Below are 19,472 nucleotides of genomic sequence, written 5' to 3'. Positions count from 1 at the left end.
TGTGCACGCATATATCTGTCTGTCTAAAAATGCGTTCACATGCTCCACATTGTTGTGGTGGTGACATGTCTACTGCTTTCCTACAGCTCGGATGAGCAAGTGTGCACACCTCTCTAGGAAGACTACACCAGTTGTTCCAGCAGATGCCAGGAAATAACCTCGTTAATTGGGGAATTTAGTAACCAAAGAAATCAGACATTCACAACCAATTATCTTGGCATCAACTTGGCTGAGTGCCAGAGTGTGTGGGAGACAGAGAGAGAGAGAGAGAGAGAGAGAGAGAGAGAGAGAGAGAGAGAGATTCTGCTTTCTGTCATACAGAAGCTTTCTGCTCCTCCCTTCCTCCTGATAGAACGCATCCGGCTTCCAGGCACAAATGGGCTGATGTAAGAATTCCTGACTGATCTGAGACCAGTTTTAATTTCTTAGATCAGATTAGAGTTAGGTTAATGGCAGCTGGCCTATGAACGTTGTAAAAATGTTTTTTCTATCTTGGTCACAGAAAGGTGCTGTAAGATAAAACTGATGCATTGGTATGCATTTTGGATATCACGTGCATCACTGATATAAGGAACCTTGGTGTATCTATCAGACATTTTGCCACTAACCTGCCTGCCTTTGGTTGTTTGTATTAAAGTTATCTCTGAAGCAGAGCGTATTAACATGTCAAAATTCCTGAAATATGCATATGGCTACGTATATGGATAGCTACATTGTTTGCAGGCCTACTTCACGAATCTAATTTGATATCTTTACATTCCTTTAGCATATTCTTAGCATTTAAACATGAATTTCTTCCCCAACTGATTTTAAATTTCTTGCATACTGGATGTTAGTGATAAAAAAATATGCTCATAAACTATGATCTGTAGGGCTGGATATACGTTTTCTTTGTAATCAGTAATAAGTTCATGTTCGTGTAATGTTGTACATATTGCTGGAATGAACTTAACATCCGTTCATATTTTGCAGCACGTTATCTGACGGATGTAAGACCTAAGCAACCCCGATCTGCGCCGCATTAAATGGGACAGATATTTATACGGGATTATCCACTAATCTCTAAAGAGTGCATGCGCAATGGGCACAGCCGGTTGCAAAGCATAAGTGTACAGAGGTAGGGAACAGACCGGTTTACAGCACAGACTGAAAATGATACAACTGACTGTCACGCCTTCGAACTCAAAGCGAATGAAGTTCATTTAAATGTAGTAATACATGACGCTCTTCTATGGCTTAATTTGTTTGAGGATGAAGGTTTATTGTTACAGAAGAGTTTTTAGTCTAATTCAGGAGAGAATTCGTATTTCAAACTAAACGTTGAAATTCAGCATCGTTTGAGGTACGTAAACGATTGTACCAACTTGTCAGTCATTAATAGACTTTTTAAAATTCGGTCCTTTCAGAAGGACACGAGTAAGCAAGTAGGGGTGCTTGTGGTCTTTTTGTTTGTTTTCTTGTTTTTATTTTCCAAAACAATAGAGACACAAAAGCGACGCACATCTCAGTAGCACATTTCACAAACAACATTAGTAATGATTAATATATATTGTTCCAAATTTGTTTAAAAACAGCTTCAGAACGCTGCAATCGTTGCATGTGTTATATAATACACTCAGCCTAATCTGGGATTGTAAAGAGCTTTTTGCCACTTTTAATTCCGCGGAGTGAGTTTGTAGGGGTGCACCGGATTAGGACTGTAGCCAAAGAGGCGCCTCAAAAACAGACTGATCTACATAGACCTCGCGACATTTAGCCGCGTCCTGCATACTGATGGTATGTTTAGTTTTCTTTTTGTGTATTTGTTTTCAGTGTAATGTTTTACCGTGACAAACGGATAACTCAAAAAGACCCGGTTGGTCTAGATTCCACTGGTGTTGACATGAACTAAATGCCAGCTGACTCGCAATTTAGTTCGAAAGGAGAACAAACATGGGATGTGGATCTTGTAGCTGCCTTTGACGTTAGCGTCTCTGTGGTGATGGGAAAGCTCTCGGCTCTGTCTTTAGTTTCAGAACACATGAATATCTGGAAAATGTCTTTACATACTAAACGAGATCAATTTTATGTCTGATACAATATAATTTACTGTACATTGGTAATGCTGAAAACAGACATATTGTTCTTCGGTAGATTATGTGGTCAAGATGTGAATGATATCCTGTTCTAATTTCCTAGAGCCATGATTTAGTCTACTTTAATCTCTGCCTGTCCTCAGATTTCTCCCAATGTCAGTGAATGGCCTTCCCCTCTGTGGATGCAGTGCAGTGAGAGAGAAAATAAGTGACCATGGGAATTGAGCTTGACCCTCTGGAACGTTCTACCACGATTCCTGATGTATGAGACCTTGTGCCGTTGACTCACTGGACACCCAAACACACATATGACATGTTGAGAAGGAGAGTCTTTGTTGGATCCTGAGTGTCCTTACACGAGAACAACTCTCCTCTGGAGTGGAACATTAGGACACTGCCTGGATTCAGCTTACGGCATGGACGGCTGGCTGACGCCCGCGTCTCCGGTCCCACACCGTAAAAGTAGGCACCACAGATAAATCCAGACCCCATATAATCTCACTGAGCAGACTCAGCAGTTCTGTTGTATGCTGACACAGGCTTCCACACAAGCAGAGGTGACATTGGGTGTCGAACGTGTTAGTATATATCAGAGGTGTTCAAACCCATGTCCTCCAAATCCAGGTCCAGGTTTTCCTCTGCTTATCCCCATTACAGAGTGGAAATCCAGGTCCAGGTTTTCCTCTGCTTATCCCCATTACAGAGTGGAAATCCAGTTACATTAATCATTTAATGAATTACAAGGGATCCAGTACAGATTTGAATACCACCAGACACACAGTACTTTGTTAGTAGTTTCTTTTTGTCAATTAACAAAATGCAAAGTGAATGAACAAAAGAGAAATCTACATCATATCAATATTTGCTGTGAAAACTTTGCCTTCAAAAATCAGTTATTCTAGGTATGTTTGCAGACAGTTTTGAAGGAATTCAGCAGGCAGGTTGTTCAAACACCTATCATTATGTAATTGTAATATTTTGTGTAATGAAATATTTATGTAATCAGTGTAATATGTTATCTTTTATGTAATACTGTGTGTATATTTAACTTTATGTATGTCACTTTTTTCTTTTTCAGTGTATCTCAGCTCAGGACCACAGTCTACAATGTGACCTGTGGACGATGCAGCATGTTTGAGTTCATTGAACTGAAAGATCTCACACCTAATGATAGGATCGAGCTAGCGCCCCCTGCCGTGCCCACTGCAGCACAACAGCCATCCAAAGTCCAGGAGTGGCCAAGGCGTGATGTGGTGGTGCGTCTGGTGGGCGACTCCGTGAGCCTGGATGAGGCGGACCACCTTGCAGGAAGATGCGGGGAGGGTCATGATTTCCAGCCCAGTAGCCACGCCCACCTCACTTGGTGCGACCTGTGTGGGGAGTTCATCTGGGGACTGTACAAACAGAACCTGCGCTGTGTCAGTGAGTACTGTGTGTGTGTGTGTGTGTGTGTGTGTGTGTGTGTGTGTGTGTGTGTGTATGTGTGTGTGTGTGTGTGTGTGTGTGTGTGTGTGTGTGTGAATATGTGCATGCATGTGTATTACTGTGTAATTAATTAATGTTTTCAGTAGGGTGCACTGCCAGACCTCATAGCAGGGGTTAAAATAACCTTCTCTAAGAGTCACACCTATAGAGGCTACAGCTGAATTTCCCATCATTCTCTCTGATGTGCAGTGCACTAACTGGGCAACGTCGCTTTTTGCAGGCTGAGAAAAGATAAGATAAGAATAATCAAGGGAGAGAACTTAGAATGGCTGGGAGAACACAAGCAAGAGCATATGCAAAAATGTGCAACTGTCAGTTAGCAGATGGTGAAGTTTGACAAGCTGACAGGTTCAGTGTGTGTTATTCCCCCTAAACCAAACATTCATAGAGACACACAACAGACACAGATAACTGAGGGAGTTTCAGCCAATAGGAAAAGGATGCTCATATGGATGCCATGCTTAATACTGCTGTGTGTGTGTGTGTGTGTGTGTGTGTGTGTGTGTGTGTGTGTGTGTGTGTGTGTGTGTGTGTGTGTGTGTGTGTGAAAGAAAGAGAAACCGAGAGTGCAAGAGTAAGAGGAATCAGAATGCACTTGATATTACATTGTAATATACTGAAATCAGCATAACAGGAAGAGGTTTCATTTCACTGTGATGTTTCTTGGGTCTTAATCTTAAACATCTACAGCAGTCATAGGTCCTGTTGTATGAAATCAAAGAATGGAGAACATAAACAAATCTATTCTCCCACCGCTAGATGGCAGTAATAGAAAAATAAAATTCTAGCACATAAGCTTATGGCTTGATATAAAACTGATTTGAATCTTTTTTTGTGGAATTAAATCTATAAAGGAGAAAATGCTTCTAGAAGCTATATAACTACATAATGAAATGCTAAGATCAGGCCTAATTTGTGTTTGTGTGTGTGTGTGTGTGTGTGTGCGCGTGTGCGTGTGTGTGTATGTGTGTGTGTGTTTTTCTGTCTATCTGTACGTCTCAAGACTGTAGGTACACCTGTCACTCCCGTTGTCAGCCTTTTATCAAGCTGGACTGCATCTCCCACAATGCTTTGCTTGGACACCCAGATTATAGTGACAACATTGAGACAGATACCAATGTGGTAAGAGGCATTAACAGATCTGAGCTTGCCTGATCACCAAAGAACAGAGTTTTTATTAAACCCATACATTCCTGACACCCTACTTCATCCAGAACATCCCCTCACTTTTTAACCAACATTATAAATCTTTGATGGTTTTGGTAAATTTAACCCATTCCTGTGCTGTGCAGTTGTGCATTATGAGTACAGCACTTTTCTTAACAAATAGATGTAACAGAACAGGCTGTGTCCCCAAACAGCTAACTGCCACATTTGAGCCAGGTCTTAAGCACAGCACAAAGAGATAAATATATACCATTAAACTGACTGTGAGACCTGTGTTTGTAACCTGCCTGAGGACTACCCTAGGCCCTTGTGGAAGACATTTAAACGAACATTTTAAAAGTAAGACATGCAACATGCTATAAAACCTCTTTAGCTTTGTCATGTGAGGGGGAAGGGAGGCAGGACTGCCGCCCGACGCACGCGCTGCGCCATATGCCGCAGCTGATTTCATTACCATGCTGCCTCCCGGTCATGGCGAGCGCTCGATTTACGATAACGGCAGTGAGGAGAGGTTGCTAGGCAACCTTACAATACAGCATACAGCAGCTGTTGTGTTTTTTTTACTGTCAGCACCAAAGTGAAAGTATAGCGATAAAAGGCTTGTATCAAGTACAAGTATCAGAAACGTATTTGTAATTAATTCTGAGTATTGTTATTGTCATTTTTCTTATTAGAAAAGGCAAGAATGTATTGTGAACATGACTAGAAATTCTTATTTGGTATTAATACAGGCCTAGATCCGTGTAAGATTGTCAGCCAAGGTCCGCCTTTGTAATGTAATATGTTTGAGGCGGGCAGCGCGGGCAGATCAGATCATTACCGCGGGCAGATGCCGTGGACGCGCGCGCACAGCTCCACAGACACGGTCAAACGTTTAGTCCAGATGAGAAGAGGCTATCAGATTAGTAAAGTGGTTCTGGTTGACTGACAGGGCAGTCTGTTCGCCCCTCTGGCCACGTTGGTCCGCTTTAGGACGGATGTACATTGCCACCGATGCGCGCGAGTGCGCAGTACACTGTCAACAAACGGAGCGCGTGAAGCCTGGTTCAGCAATACCGCGCGCAGGAACGACGTTATCCCGAGGCGCTGCTGCCGGTGGCGGCCAGGGCGGCGCCCTCTGTCATAATAAAACACATTGTAGGAGTGGCGTGCGGGATGGGGCTTAATTACAGCCGAGCTGTAGGGCAAAGTACCGGCCAGCTGCGCTCCACACGCCTGGGACAAACGCCCTGAACACTTAAATACTATAAATACTACAGTCGACGAACATCGTTCGCTCTTTAAATAACGGGAACATCTCGTGAACATCTCGCCTTCGACGACAGATGAAACCACACACCTAGACAATCACACATCTGAAGACAACACATTTATTGAAGTATTGCTGACTATGGTGTTAGTTTTGGACTCGCCTCCTCTAAATCGGTTCTCGAGGTGTGTTTAGTGTAATTTGGAGGCTGACCGTGAGTTTGGCGGAATGGATAATACAAACCCGTGTTTGGAGATGTCGTGGGGCAGCACCAGCACCGCCAGCAGTGGTTACTGCAGCCAGGATGATTCCGACTCTGAGTTCGAGCAGTTTTTCACCGCCAAGACTTCGTTTTTTCGCAAGCTTAGAAGACGTAAGGTGAGAGAGACAAACAGATTTTTTGACAGATTTCTTTTAACATCTTCTTTTTAGAATAGCACCAAAAACCGTTTCACTCAGAACAGTATACACTTCTCTGATATCCTGGTTTCCGTTTTAGAAGAACCTTAGAAGTTCTCTCACTTTCCTGCCTTTTGTGCTGACTTGCCCCTGAAACTATAACAGCAGTTATAACACACAAATAAAACTTACATAAAGTATGTGCATCTCAATAAGACATCTGTTAAGATGTTAATTGATGCACAGAGACGCAAGGGTGGGTGATGATGTCAGATTCAGTAAATTCAATGAATTCGCAAATCACATCCGAGACGCTGAAATCGGTTCGTCAGACCGACGCAGTATAGTAGCATAAATCTAGGTGTACTATGACTGTACATTTTAGCATTATTACACATACGCGGTTGTTGTTTGTGTTAATCATTGAATAATTATTTTTTACTAAAACAAACAATAAAATCACGATGTTTCTTAAACCTTAAAAAATTCAGATGCCCCATGAGGATGTCTGTCTGACCCACACGTGACTGAAGTTTTAGCCTTGAACTAACTTGCATGTTGGCCTCAGTCGACTCATCACACAGTGTGTGGGGTGCTATTTTGAGTTTTAGCCGCACTGCTGGAACACCCTGCAGAACACACATTCATGTTAATGCATACACACACACACACACACATACACACACACACACACACACACACACACACACACACACACACACACACACACACACACACACACAGACTGGAACAGCCATTTCCTGCCATTACAGGAAGCGCCCTGCCTCACCATGCTGGGAGGATTTGATAGATGACAACTGCCTGTTTTTATGTTTTTGTGTCTCCTGCTCCCCCTGATGTCTAACTCAAACCATCCTAGCAGAAACGACAGAACTAGCTCCAGTCTCCAGTGTCTCCGTACTGATCGGCTTCACCAAAACATCACGGAATGTGAGGATGAACCTGTAGCAATGTTCAGAACTTTGTTACATGTCTCTTGATGACCTCTGAGTTGTCGGAGATGTCTGAGTTTACTGCTTTTTCTGATTCAGGCTTAGAAATGGACTAAAGTACTCTTTTCTTGGTAAGATTGTATCATGCTTTTATTTTAACTGCAACTACCCAAATGCCTAACCCAGATTTGGTGTATTTGCTAGGTGTGCCAAAAGCCTCCAACTCTACCGCTAATCAGGAGAGGTCAAAGGATATGCTGACATCTGCTGAAGAGTGTTTTTCTATTCTGACTGCTCTGTGTAGGATGATCCAGTTGACTGTCAGAAGCTGGATCTGTCCCTCAGTGAGATCCAGCAGAAAATCAAAGAATACAATGTTCAAGTCAACGGCAACCTCTATATGACCCTGGCGAGTAACACCAGACTGTAACATAATAAACATCAGTGCAAAACCTAATGTTTGTTTCTGTGAATAAATTAACTATAATTAATGACTACAGTAATATATATATATATATATATATATATATATATATATATATATATATATATATATATATATATATATATATATATATATATATATATATATATATATATATATAACATTGAACGTTGAATTATCATGGTATCTTCATTCTCTTGTATCCTCCCAGAACCGTGACGGTTCATACACAGGCTTCATTAGGGTCCAGTTCAAGCTGAGTCGACCTGTGTCAGTCGACCGCAAAGCCCCCTGTGTCAGTCGACCGCAAAGCCCCTCCTCCTCCTCCTCCTCCTCCTCCATGGCATCGCCGAGTCACCACACATCTTTCTACCTCCCTCGAGATGCAGCCAAGCACCTGCACGTGAGCTCTCATACTCGGGCACGTGAGGTCATCGAGGCGCTGCTACGGAAGTTCACCGTGGTGGACAGGCCGGCCAAGTTTGCATTGTTTGAACGCAGCGTGAGACATGACCAAGGTGGGGAAGCCTTCACCTGCTTCAACCACGATAGTATCCAGCAGCTAATCTTATTCCATCTTTACCTTTCCACACCACATTCAGTTATGCACCTGCTAGTTTCTGCTAATGTCACATTCTCGATTGGCCAGCCCCAGGGTATATGTTTACTTATTTAATACTTGTCCTGAGAATAGATGTCTTTTTCTCATGATTATACTTCTCTTATCTCTGTCTGTGTGTCTACCTGTCTGTCTTTCCCAATCTACGTTAGGACATTATCTCTGTCTGTGTATCTACCTGTCTGTCTCTCCCAGTCTACCTGAGGAAGTTATTTCTGACTGTGTGTCTACCTGTCTGTCTCTCCAAGTCTACCTGAGAAAGTTATCTCTGTCTGTGCGTCTACCTGTCTGTCTCTCCCAGTCTACCTGAGGAAGTTATCCAATGACGAGTGCCCCCTCCAGCTCCGCCTGTGCGGGGGCCCCAGTGAGACAGCTCTGAGCTTCGTGTTGAAGGAGAATGAGACGGGCGAGGTCAATGTGAGTTCTGACACAGACACCCTGCTAAGGCTGCTTGTGCTTTCACATTATGGTGCTGTGTCAAAGCCTGAAGAACTGAATTTGCTAGAATTCTTATCGGAATATAACACCTTGCTGGTGTGAAGATGGAGCCCTTTAAAATATACTGTTAAAGCAGAGTTTGGTATGTTTCGTGAGGATAGTATGTGGAAGTCGGCCTTTCGACTGTCCTTATGTCGATTTCTAAGACTCCTGAATTCAGGATGCTGTCCTTTACAATTTAGTGTTCACGCTACTCATCAGTTCATTATTAAGGTGAATGTATCAGAGCATGGAACATTATAAGGCCTCTTGGGATTTGAGCTTAACTGCCCTGTTATCATCACTGCAGCGCTTGGTCAGTGGCAGTTACAGCACCGTAACACTAATTCGTGTATGGTTACAGTTACAGTAATGGGTCCTGTACTCTCGTTTTTTGGGGCAGTGGGATGCCTTCAGTCTCCCCGAGCTGCACAATTTCCTGCGTATCCTGCAGAGGGAGGAGGAGGAACACGTGCGGCAGACCGTGCGCCGATACTCGCTGGCCCGGGACAAGATCCTGCAGGCGTTGCAGAACCTCGGCACGCCCGGCTGAGGGACGGTAGAGAACTGGAGGGACATATCCCACGCTGGACCCCACAGCACCCGGAGTGCTTGTGATCCTGTCATCACTGTATGAATCCAGAGCATGGAGACGAGGAAAGGTTCATAGAGCATCCTGCCTTCTGCTGTGACAAACAGTGCCAGTATAGTGGACTGGGAAGGTAAGGGAAACAGATTTTAAGTTGTGCTTGCCTGCAATTCTGTACCGTCTGACTGATGAAGCTTCTCAAGTAATTAAATGGCTTTTTTATGTTTCAAGAGCTGAATTTGATCATATTTAATATCAAAGTTCCTGCATACCCCCAATATTACACTTTTTGTTGGCCCAGGAAAAGCACAAATAGACATGAGGTAGGAGTCCTGCCAGGAAAGCTATATGAAAACACCTTTGTAAGAAATTCAATAGTATGTATAAAAATCGATTTTCCCACTCAAAGACTGTTTATTGAGCATTAAACAATGACTTTAATTTTGCAACTCTAAATGTCAAAAGTGATAATTCTCAACATATGAAAGTGTGAATCTAATAAACCATTTTATGGGACACGTCCCTATACTGAGTCATAATGTGTGAATTCATTCTTGATTGTGGATTTCATGCATAAGTTAGGCAGTTATAACTGGTGAATCATTATCTACTGAGGGAAGGCCAAGCCCTATGCCAGTGGCATGCAACTCCGGAACAAAAGTTCAGGGCAAAAGTCCAGCACAGTTTCATACTTTCCCTGCTCCAGCACAGTTTGAACAGGGCTAGGTTTCCTAAAAGTGTCATAAACCAAATAGAAAAGCATTGTAAAACTTTAAATGGTATAACATGTACTATACTGAACACTCTTATTTACGATGATCTTAACACTGCAATGATTTTGTGGAATTGTGGTATAGATTTGTTGAATGAGACATGTCTATTAGAGCAAAGGAATCACCAAACTGCAGAATGCAGCCCTCCTGCAGACCCAGACCCAAACCCAGACACAGGCATCAGTCATGGCCTGGCGGTTAGGGAACTGGTCTTGTGACCGGAGTGTTGTGGGTTCGATTCCCAGACAGGCCATGACTGAGGTGCCCTTGAGCAAGGCACCTAACCCCAACTGCTCCCTGGGCGCCGGGCTAGGGCTGCCCACTGCTTTGGGCACGTGTGAAAGTCAGTGTTTATCTTTCTCATGCAATGCTTACATCACAATGAACCCTGAGCGTGGTAAAGTTAACCCCGGATGTACTTTACAAAATAAATATCTTCTTGTGAATTTACCCGAAAGCAATGAATTTAAAAATTCGAGCATTAACTCTTGTTAACTGTTCGTAAATTGTGCTATTTTAGTGTACTCCAAGAGGTACGACTGTGCTACAAAGCAAAACAATAACCGATCACGTCAACATGTAAGGGACTCTTATATTTCCGGGTCGCCTGTCCTCCGTTTGTCCAGAGGGTCACTCGTCTGGCTCCATCAGCGCATTGCTCTGGTTTTAAGCGACACACCATACGCAGTTTTCTTTTTTCTTCAGTTTGTCCCACACCGAGTACTACCGCGAATAGAGATCCTACTCGGGTAAGTGTCACTGTAATCACAGTAGGTTTGAAAATGTCATGCTACAGCAAAAAACGTTCAACTACAACATGAAAACGTTAGCCTGTTAGCTAGCTCCTAGGTTAGCTAGTTCGGCTACCTGCGCTAGCAGACGTTACCGTATGTGGAGAAGTGTTGCAAATGAAATGGATTGATGTGAATAAACGTTGGACTGCTAAATACCAAACGTGGTTAGCTCAAATGCTTCCTAAGAAGTTAAAGTTGGGACATTTTCATGTCAGGCTGTTTTTTGCTAACTAGCTTAGCATTGCTTATTAATAGCCAACTAGTAACCATGCCAGCGTACAAAATCCGGGTTGGAAAGAACGAAACGTACGGTAATTATCTGTCTAATCAGATTTGCTAGGTTAAGATAAATAAACAGACCCCTCTCCCCACAACTATTGCACCCATCAGAGTAGCTATCTGGCTAGAGAGGAAGTGTCTTCACAGCTGTCATGAAGGTGTCGGGTCCGTTTGGGGCAGTTGTATTACCACAAGGGTAATAACGCTCTCATGTCGCCCTTCACCATGTATGCGTTTACTCCTCTACAGGTTTACACCACCAGTGAGGGCACTCCAGCCAAGAAAATAATGTCCCGCGGTTGAAGATGGGCGGCAGTGGCTCCAAAGGTAAAGGTTATTGGCCCTTTTCTGGCTCCAGCAGCGGGGATGAATCCGGTAAAGACGGAGACGAGCAGGCGCTGGCGAGGCTCCGGTATTTTGGAAACGCGACGCCCTTCGTGTTTACCCGGAGGAGGTAAATATAACCCCGTGAACACGAGAACACGAGGCTTAGACTGTTTGTGTCGTGCGTGCCCTGACATACATGCTCAAACAGAGACGGAAAGCAGGTTACAATTAGAATTGAATTATATTCTATTACTTAAAAGTAGTCATATTTCTGATTACTGCGTGAACATTAATGGTTGCATGAATGTTAGTCCCATTGTTGAACATGTATCACCGACTCTTATTATGGAAAATTCCCTTTTGGCATGTAATCCTACCCAAATATCTTACAGCTCAGTGTGATGTTCAGATACTGTCCAATATGTTGATTAGCTGGATCAGGAGGAGTAAAGTTGTTATTAAACTCTACATGGGGTAGACCTCTAGATCAGAACAGCACTGCTGTTTCTACTTTACCTTATTTAAGCTTGTCCATGTTGTTTTTTATGTATTTTGCTTATTTGGGATCTGTGTGCGTCTCTCTGTATACGTTTTTTCTAGTTCCATGTTCTTCGACGAGGACGGCGACCTGGCTCATGAGTTTTATGAGGAGACAGTGGTGACAAAGAATGGCAGGAAAAAAACCAAACTGAAGAGAATCCATAAGAACCTCATACCTCAGGTGGAGCAGCCTCACTTTCTGCTTCTTATTCACCTGCCCAACCTGTAAACTAGAGGAGAATAAACCCTTGTGTAGACAGGCACAGTGGCTACAGGGTCCATCTGCACTTTTTCCCCTCATCTCAGCTTTCCTCATGACACAACTGTCCAACATGATTTCTTAATTCTAGCCGTTCGTGTTATCAGGAGCAGAATGTTCACATGCTCCCTCTCCTTTCCCTTCCCCCTTCTTTCTCTGTAGGGAATCATAAAGTTGGATCACCCCTGCATCCATGTAGATTTTCCTGTTATCATATGTGAGGTTTGATGAAGGTGAACAGGCTCGGATTACCCTTGGCACTGCGAAGATGATTCCTCCTCCTTTCAGCCAAACCCTCACTGGGTTCTGAATATGCTGTCTGCGCAGCGCCCCCATGAGGCTACTCCGACTCACTGCATGCTTGTGGACTCGTGGTCAGCATGTTTGTGGGGGTGAGGTGGTGACTGTGCGTGATCTGGGGAAGATGACATTCCTTTTCTGGTGTGTCTGCACAATGCTGAGGTGTGTTACAGATCCTGTGTGTGAGAAAATACGAAGTGTGATGTATGTGTGTGTTTGAGCATTCTTCCAGATGTTTGCTCTTAGTATCTTTTCCCCTTATGCCTTGTTAGTATGTCATAGGTTTAGAACATTAGGCATTTCCCCATGCTGAATGTAAGGACAATCTCACCCAATTGTTCTAGAGCTGACATTCTGCCATTGGCAATTCTAGAACACTAAAAATAACTCTTGAATTGCATAAAATGATCTTTTAGAAGCATGTTGAAACTATAGGAGAGGTGTTTTGTTGTAGTAGCAAGAACGCAGACTTCACACCCAACTTGGAACTGACCAGGCTGTAGAATGTTTAGACATATTTATAAAATAAAATAAAAAGTCTAGAAATTGGTCTCCCATGTTTCCACTGTGCGTGTTCTTGTGAGATGGCTGTGTATGATGGGGGACATGTACTCTGCTGCAATTGGATGTTGTAACATTAGTGATGCTCTGTGATTGGATAGCAGAACACTCACTGTGACTTGCTATATTTTGTATTCACTTCTTTGGCGAGTTTAATCCCGTTGTTAATTTATTGCTAAGGGTGAAACAGCTTTAAAAAATAACACATGTATATGCATATCTTTGTGTTCTTTTTTTTGTTGAGAAGTACTTCATTTTTTTAAATCGGTTACTGTGTTTCGCCACTAGAGGGCACTCCCAGACCAACAACTTCTTGTTCTGATTTTATGCCAGGGTTATATTACACCTTTTAATACGAGTCTAAACTAGTTGCCTCCAGTCTTCAGGTTTGGATTCAGTCGTAGTTTAGGCTCGAAGAGAAAATAATGTAATGTGCTATTTTTATTACAACCTTTAAGACAATACCAGCCTCACCGTCAACAGGCTATGGTAGTGTGAGACAGCGACAATGTTGACAGGCCACGGTGGTGTGAGACAACTACCCTAGTTTTCCCCTGCGCAAAAAATATAAAATACATTTGCCTGAAAGATGACCACATTTGGCTTAAATATTTTACTCTCACTTGTTTCAAGCCGCCATTAGCAAGAGTGCATAGATGCCAAACTAAAGCCTGATCTCTCCACATTATCATTTGTTGTCATTTCTCTTTTTACTTGTATGTTGCCTTTTGTTTTACATTATTTTGATTGACTGATTTTGTACAAATGAAGTTCTCCATTTTGGGAATTTGAATTGTCCCCAGTTTATAACACATGGCACTAGATTTCTCATGTGTAGAGGTGCAGTTGGAAGCTGTGTGTTGAACTGCTGGGCAGCAGAACGGGGTGATGAGAGAGCTGCTTACCCACAGCAGTTGTGCCATTTACACACAGTAAGGAACAAATAGCCAGTGTGACACGTGATTATAGCTCTACTGTTGTGTCTTGTCGTGTCCTGGGTGTAGGTTGCATTTGGGGGGGTTATGTTCCGGTGACGGACTCTTCCGTCTCTGCTTAGGCTAGGAGACGGGTCTGGCTGCAGACCTCCAGCAGGGAGACGGGTCTGGCTGCAGACCTCCAGCAGGAGGCACCTCCACGCTGGGGCAGGAAGTGACGCACCTCCACGCTGGGGCAGGAAGTGACGCAGTTCCATGTTGGGGCAGGAAGTGACGAAATTACAACAGTACAATAGTAAAGTTTTCAAACAAGAGTACCTCGCTGCAGCCAGACCCGTCTCGACCCGTCTCAAGGTTTTCCTTACTTTTGAATGAAGGTGAGTATCTTAAGGTAAAATAGTTTATTTAATTAGTATATATTTTATTGAACTCTACAGCTTGAGTGAATAAAAGCTAAATAAAAAATAAAGCCTATTGAGACCTGTTTGTTAGCTAGGTAGGGTAACGTTGGCCAAAGGTTGGCGAACGTTACCGGGGGTGTAAAATGGACACAAATTAAGTATTATATTGAGATCGATCGATCACCAGGTGTTGCCGCCAGAGCGAACTAGTAACTCATTGAATCATACATATGGATCAGAGGTAAATAAACTAGATTTTTTTCCGGCGTGAGAAATCGGATGTATGGCGTGTGAGCGTGTGAAGACCAGGGGTGTAGTTGGGGGGCGGGGGACGCCGTCCCCTCACTTATTTTAACCGGTGTTAAAAATGTTATTTTGTTACCGGTGTTGTTCTTGCTAAGACTGTTACGTTCAAAGCTAGGTTTAAACTTGACGCGTTAGTAATTCGCCAACCACTGGCGATCGATTTATTGCGATATAATACTTAATTTGTGGCTTACACTCGCCACCCCCCGCTCAACAACTTACACTCGCCATCACGCGACCCCCCCACTTATTTTTTTAGGACTACACCACTGGTGAAGACGGTCAAATGCGTGTGTTTGAGAGTTGGCAACCCTGTGACTTAGTCAAACCAATGTTGCTGTAATTAATATTTAGATGGACAATCATGTCAGTATATTAATTTTATTGGCACAACATACGTGTATTGTAATAGGTTTATTTGTGTGCATAAATAATAGGTCTAGGTCATGTTACTTTAGTGTCATAAGCTGATATATATACATCACCCTAGTTATCCCATGCTTTAAAACAATATAAATATTTCCAGGTAATTTAATATTGCTTTACAAATGGAAATTTTTTAAGGATCTTCAGATTATATTAAGTCAGTGAATTTGAAATTTATGGGAATGCATATCCGTTTGGGATTTTGATGGACACAGTTGCACGAAACCTCATACACTACCCTCTGTATGCTGCAATACTGTAGTTTTTTGTTAGGTGTAAATATAAAATGTTTCATATATTGTATATATTGCTGACCTTAGAATGATAACATTATAACATTTCAATAAAATAAATGTCCAATTAATCTTATTAATCACTGGGTTTCAGATGCACCCTTCTATCTGTGATGCTGGTGTACAACCGAACCTCGAAGAATGCAACACATGTTGCAGAAAACTGTTTCACTGTCCTCTTTGCCCAACCTTCAAACCAACAACAATGGGGAAGATCAACAGACATGTGGATGCCCATATCAAGAATGGGATAAAATACAAAGGTACGCAAAGCTTATCTTTATTTTCAATCATCATCCATGTTCTTTTAAATGTGCATACAGAGCCTATAGAAAGAATTCATATCCTACTGAAATCCTTGCGTTTTGCCACGTTATACCAAAATGTAAATAAATGTCTCTCTGTCTGTCTCTCTCTGTTTCTGTCTGTGTGTGTGTGTGTGTGTGTGTGTGTGTGTGTTCGTGTGTGTAACATGATTGCTAATGACAATAATCTCTCCCCATACATTTTATATTGGATTTTTGTTTATTGTTTCTACAGGGGTTTCCAAGCCAAGACTATGGGCTTGACTGTGGGATCTTCATGCTAATGGTACGACATGTTATAGGTAATTCATTTTGGTTTTAAACTTTTGAACTATAATATAGTTATATATAATACAAACTTCCATGTGTTTAAATTGCAGTCTGCGTTGTATGTGGCATTGGATGCCCCTTTTGACTACACAATTGTAAGTAACTTGGAACTATTAAAGAGGATCAATTGTACAAAAGATGTTCAAATGTAGCAAATTTTACTACTACAATACTTTTGTATGTTTACAGAATGACATGCCCTCATTGCGGAAATGGTGGTGCCTGCTTTTAATGGAAAACTTTGAACTTGACAGGTATGATTTGATTGCTTTGAGAAAAATGCCTTAATGTTAGAAGTGTAACCAATATCAGGACTTTTCTATTTTCAAGCTTTGGCAAACTCTTTGCTCATTGGACAGAGGAATCCAATGCTGTCCTGCAAGGCCACCATGTGCCGGTCTCAAAACTTAAAAAACGCAAGCGTGCAGAAGTTGATCAGGTCAGTGCAGTACAGAATCTCTAACCTGAATTGCAATTCCACATAATGTAACTATGGCAACACACTCTGATTTTCACTAAGACTGTACTGATTATTTTTCTGTTGAAGGAGCCAGCGGTTGTAAGGGACCTTTCCACAGCTGTGAAATGGATCAGCCAGAACCGCACACAGTTACGGGGGCATGTAACAATGCCAATATATTTGACACAGACTGAGGAAGACCTGAAAGATTCCCTCATTGAGCTTATGAAGGGAGATGGCCCAGAGACCAAGGAACCGTTCATGTTCCAATTTGAATATGGAGAGGACATGGAATTGTTTTTGGAAGCATGTGTTGACAAACAGGGTCTCTGTGTCAATGCCATGGTTTTAAATAAATGACAAAATACAATGTGTATCAAACATTTAATAAAAAGTAAAAAAAAAGAACCTTGATATTATTGATTGTGTGCCTGTTAGGGTGGTGAGGGGGTTGCCGTTTTGTAAATGTAATGGCCTGTTTAATGAAATATACTGCCAAAAATACTTGGTTATAAAGATGGGTGAGAAAATAACTGTAAAGATGCACTTGCAGTTTTCCTGCTAATATGCAAATGTAAGTCTAAAGGAAGAACAGCATATTGCATTTCTGAATCTGACTGACTTTCGTTTTATTTAATATTAGGTAGTGTAAGAGTGTCATACAATTGGCTTTTCAATTAACAAATAGCTGCTCAAGATATGCAAATTTGCTGAAAAACAAAAGTCTTAATGAATTGGCATGGGTAACAAGGGTGTGTATGTACACACACTTTTATAGTTGTTTTACAAAAACACAAATTACAGACGAAAACCACAAATTTTTATTATACTGTTTTATTGAACAACCGATCAACATTACAGATAATATACAAAATAATATCAGAATCTCTAATAGAGAAGAGAATACCCACTTTTTAGAATCATATGGGTTAGTTTGAGCAATTTTCTCAACACAGAACAATATCTAGTGTTTCAGTAACAAATATTATTTAACGTTTTTAATCGTTTTAAACCTTAACATGATCTGGGTGCCTCTCCAGCACCAGTGAGCTCACAGTAGCACTAATACACTAGCGTCTTTACTGCCTAAACCTGTTTACTACATTGAAATATAGAGGAAAGTTGTTGTTTTTTTTTTGCTTTTAAGCACAATACGTTCATCTGTCCTGGCCCAGTGGATAGTTAGCTAGCTGTTTTTAATCTGTATTTCTAGCATTGAGTTCCATTCATCTAGGCTCTGCTAATATCATAGATCTTTTATAAAATATAAATAAAAATAAATCGATACATAGATAAACATAAACGCGAAGCAAAATATTATTTATGTAAATCTGAATCGTAAATCCATACAAGGACACCCGTTTCGCCAGACGTGTCTCCGTTTCCAGCCCCACGTTAATAAATCGATACATAGATTAACATAAACGCGAAGCAAAATATTATTTATGTAAATCTGAATCGTAAATCCATACAAGGACACCCGTTTCGCCAGACGCGTCTCCGTTTCCAGCCTCACGTTGGAGCTGCGTCACTTCCTGCCCCAGCGTGGAGGTGCGTCACTTCCTGCCCCAGCGTGGAGGTGCCTCCTGCTGGAGGTCTGCAGCCAGGTACTCTTGGGAGACGACCTGCTTAAGACCTGTGTGTTGGAATCTCAACCACATGAACCACACCAGGGGCGAGGCTAGGGTATTTTTAGTGGTGCTAGAGCACCACCGTGAAGTTGCTTAGCACCCCCTGGCTCAACACATTTTTTAAATATTATATTATGCAAAAAACTTGCTCTGCACCTGCGCAATACTTTGGTATTGTGCCTCTGTGAGCACTGGGGGCTGGGCACCCCTAAAGACCAGATCCTAAAATCGCCCCTGAACCACACTATGGTTCATAAAAACAAATGCCAAGGGGGCTGTAGAACGGTTACTGTATCAAGAAACATAGCGAACGTAAGTTGTTACCGGGCGGCCTGTAAAATGGACACAAATTAAGTATTATATCGACATCGATCGCCAGTGGTTGGCGCCAGAGCGAACTAGTAACTCATAGATATGGATCAGAGATAAATAAATTTTATCTCTGACTTTAAACTTTATCTCAGTTCAAAGTTTAAACTTATAAACTTTATCTCAGACCCTCAGTGACTCAGGCTGCAGTGACTTCGCGGGCTACCGTTGCATTGTGGGGAATGTAGTGTTTGTGGGTGCAAAACACCATCGGGCGGCTGTGGCCTGCGGGCCGGTTCTAATAGTAATTAAATATCATCCAGGGGGCCATAGATAATCAATTCGCGGGTCGGATCTAGACAGTTTATCCCCGTTTTCATGTAGTGTACCGGGATACTGCTTTTCCCGATCTTTTTGCCGTTATTTTCGTCGCTCATGCTGCTTTCAGTCTGCTCCTCTTGAACGTATATACGGAGGTAAGGCGGGAGTTTGTCGACGTCACATCAAGACGACATCAGTGATTGGTCAAATTTGCGGGAAAGTTGCGGTGATTGGCTGAAGTTGCAACACCGCCCTGAATTCGCGGGGTTTGCTTGAAGTTGCGTTGAAGTTGCAAATCGCAACATCGCAACTTTCTGGAGGGTCTGACTTTACGGTAACCTTTGGTAATGGCCAGCACACACAGCTCACCGGACTCTGTGATCATGATGATGAAAATTACAGTCAACATCCCTCTGCTCGTAGTCCAGTGCGTAATAAGACCGCATCAGCGTGTTCGTTTTAAT

The 19,472-nt window shown here is 42.3% G+C and overlaps 2 protein-coding genes and 1 long non-coding RNA gene across 12 annotated transcripts; 2 read left to right on the top strand and 1 right to left on the bottom strand.

The window, feature by feature from the left end:
* The first annotated feature begins 3,205 nt into the window (after positions 1-3,205).
* On the top strand, positions 3,206-9,990 carry rassf1 (Ras association domain family member 1). Of its 8 annotated transcripts, none has more exons than XR_013130420.1 (6): positions 3,206-3,497; positions 4,564-4,682; positions 7,633-7,737; positions 7,985-8,291; positions 8,545-8,809; positions 9,273-9,305. XR_013130420.1 is itself a non-coding variant. In XM_077002444.1 (6 exons), the coding sequence occupies exons 1-6, from the start codon at positions 3,206-3,208 to the stop codon at positions 9,420-9,422; spliced, it is 1,089 nt and encodes a 362-aa protein (XP_076858559.1). In that variant the 3' UTR covers positions 9,423-9,990. The 8 variants fall into 8 exon arrangements, 7 of the variants coding, with proteins under 7 accessions (XP_076858559.1, XP_076858571.1, XP_076858581.1 ...); XM_077002444.1 differs by having other exon boundaries at positions 8,694-8,809; positions 9,273-9,990; XM_077002496.1 differs by lacking the exons at positions 3,206-3,497; positions 4,564-4,682 and adding exons at positions 6,224-6,354; positions 7,259-7,326 and having other exon boundaries at positions 8,694-8,809; positions 9,273-9,990.
* On the bottom strand, positions 3,250-5,738 carry LOC143512337 (uncharacterized). Of its 3 annotated transcripts, none has more exons than XR_013130441.1 (3): positions 5,548-5,738; positions 3,662-3,781; positions 3,250-3,484 (listed from the first exon to the last, which is right to left on the bottom strand). It is a non-coding gene; the product is annotated as an uncharacterized LOC143512337 (long non-coding RNA). The 3 variants fall into 3 exon arrangements; XR_013130440.1 differs by having other exon boundaries at positions 3,703-3,781; positions 5,548-5,686; XR_013130442.1 differs by having other exon boundaries at positions 3,250-3,469; positions 3,703-3,781; positions 5,548-5,686.
* An 834-nt stretch (positions 9,991-10,824) lies between the features above and the next one.
* tusc2b (tumor suppressor 2, mitochondrial calcium regulator b) lies at positions 10,825-13,510 on the top strand. Its single transcript, XM_077002508.1, has 4 exons — positions 10,825-10,980; positions 11,554-11,758; positions 12,232-12,352; positions 12,593-13,510. The coding sequence occupies exons 2-4, from the start codon at positions 11,610-11,612 to the stop codon at positions 12,656-12,658; spliced, it is 336 nt and encodes a 111-aa protein (XP_076858623.1). The 5' UTR covers positions 10,825-10,980; positions 11,554-11,609; the 3' UTR covers positions 12,659-13,510.
* The last annotated feature ends 5,962 nt before the right edge of the window (positions 13,511-19,472 follow it).

This window comes from Brachyhypopomus gauderio, chromosome 1 (assembly GCF_052324685.1).
Source record: "Brachyhypopomus gauderio isolate BG-103 chromosome 1, BGAUD_0.2, whole genome shotgun sequence".
Classification (NCBI taxonomy): Eukaryota; Metazoa; Chordata; class Actinopteri; order Gymnotiformes; family Hypopomidae; genus Brachyhypopomus; species Brachyhypopomus gauderio.
Note: the sequence above shows the minus strand (reverse complement) of the source record. Positions and strands in the feature narration are given on the sequence as shown.

Bases quoted from the DNA above. Each gene is read 5' to 3' on its own strand.
- rassf1 (XM_077002444.1), top strand. From the start codon at position 3,206: ATGTTTGAGTTCATTGAACTGAAAGATCTCACACCTAATGATAGGATC. The intron at 7,738-7,984 runs GCGAGTAACACC...GTATCCTCCCAG, and splicing joins GCAACCTCTATATGACCCTG to AACCGTGACGGTTCATACAC. The intron at 8,810-9,272 runs GTGAGTTCTGAC...TTTTTGGGGCAG, and splicing joins ATGAGACGGGCGAGGTCAAT to TGGGATGCCTTCAGTCTCCC.
- tusc2b (XM_077002508.1), top strand. From the start codon at position 11,610: ATGGGCGGCAGTGGCTCCAAAGGTAAAGGTTATTGGCCCTTTTCTGGC. The intron at 11,759-12,231 runs GTAAATATAACC...CGTTTTTTCTAG, and splicing joins TTCGTGTTTACCCGGAGGAG to TTCCATGTTCTTCGACGAGG. The intron at 12,353-12,592 runs GTGGAGCAGCCT...CTTTCTCTGTAG, and splicing joins ATAAGAACCTCATACCTCAG to GGAATCATAAAGTTGGATCA.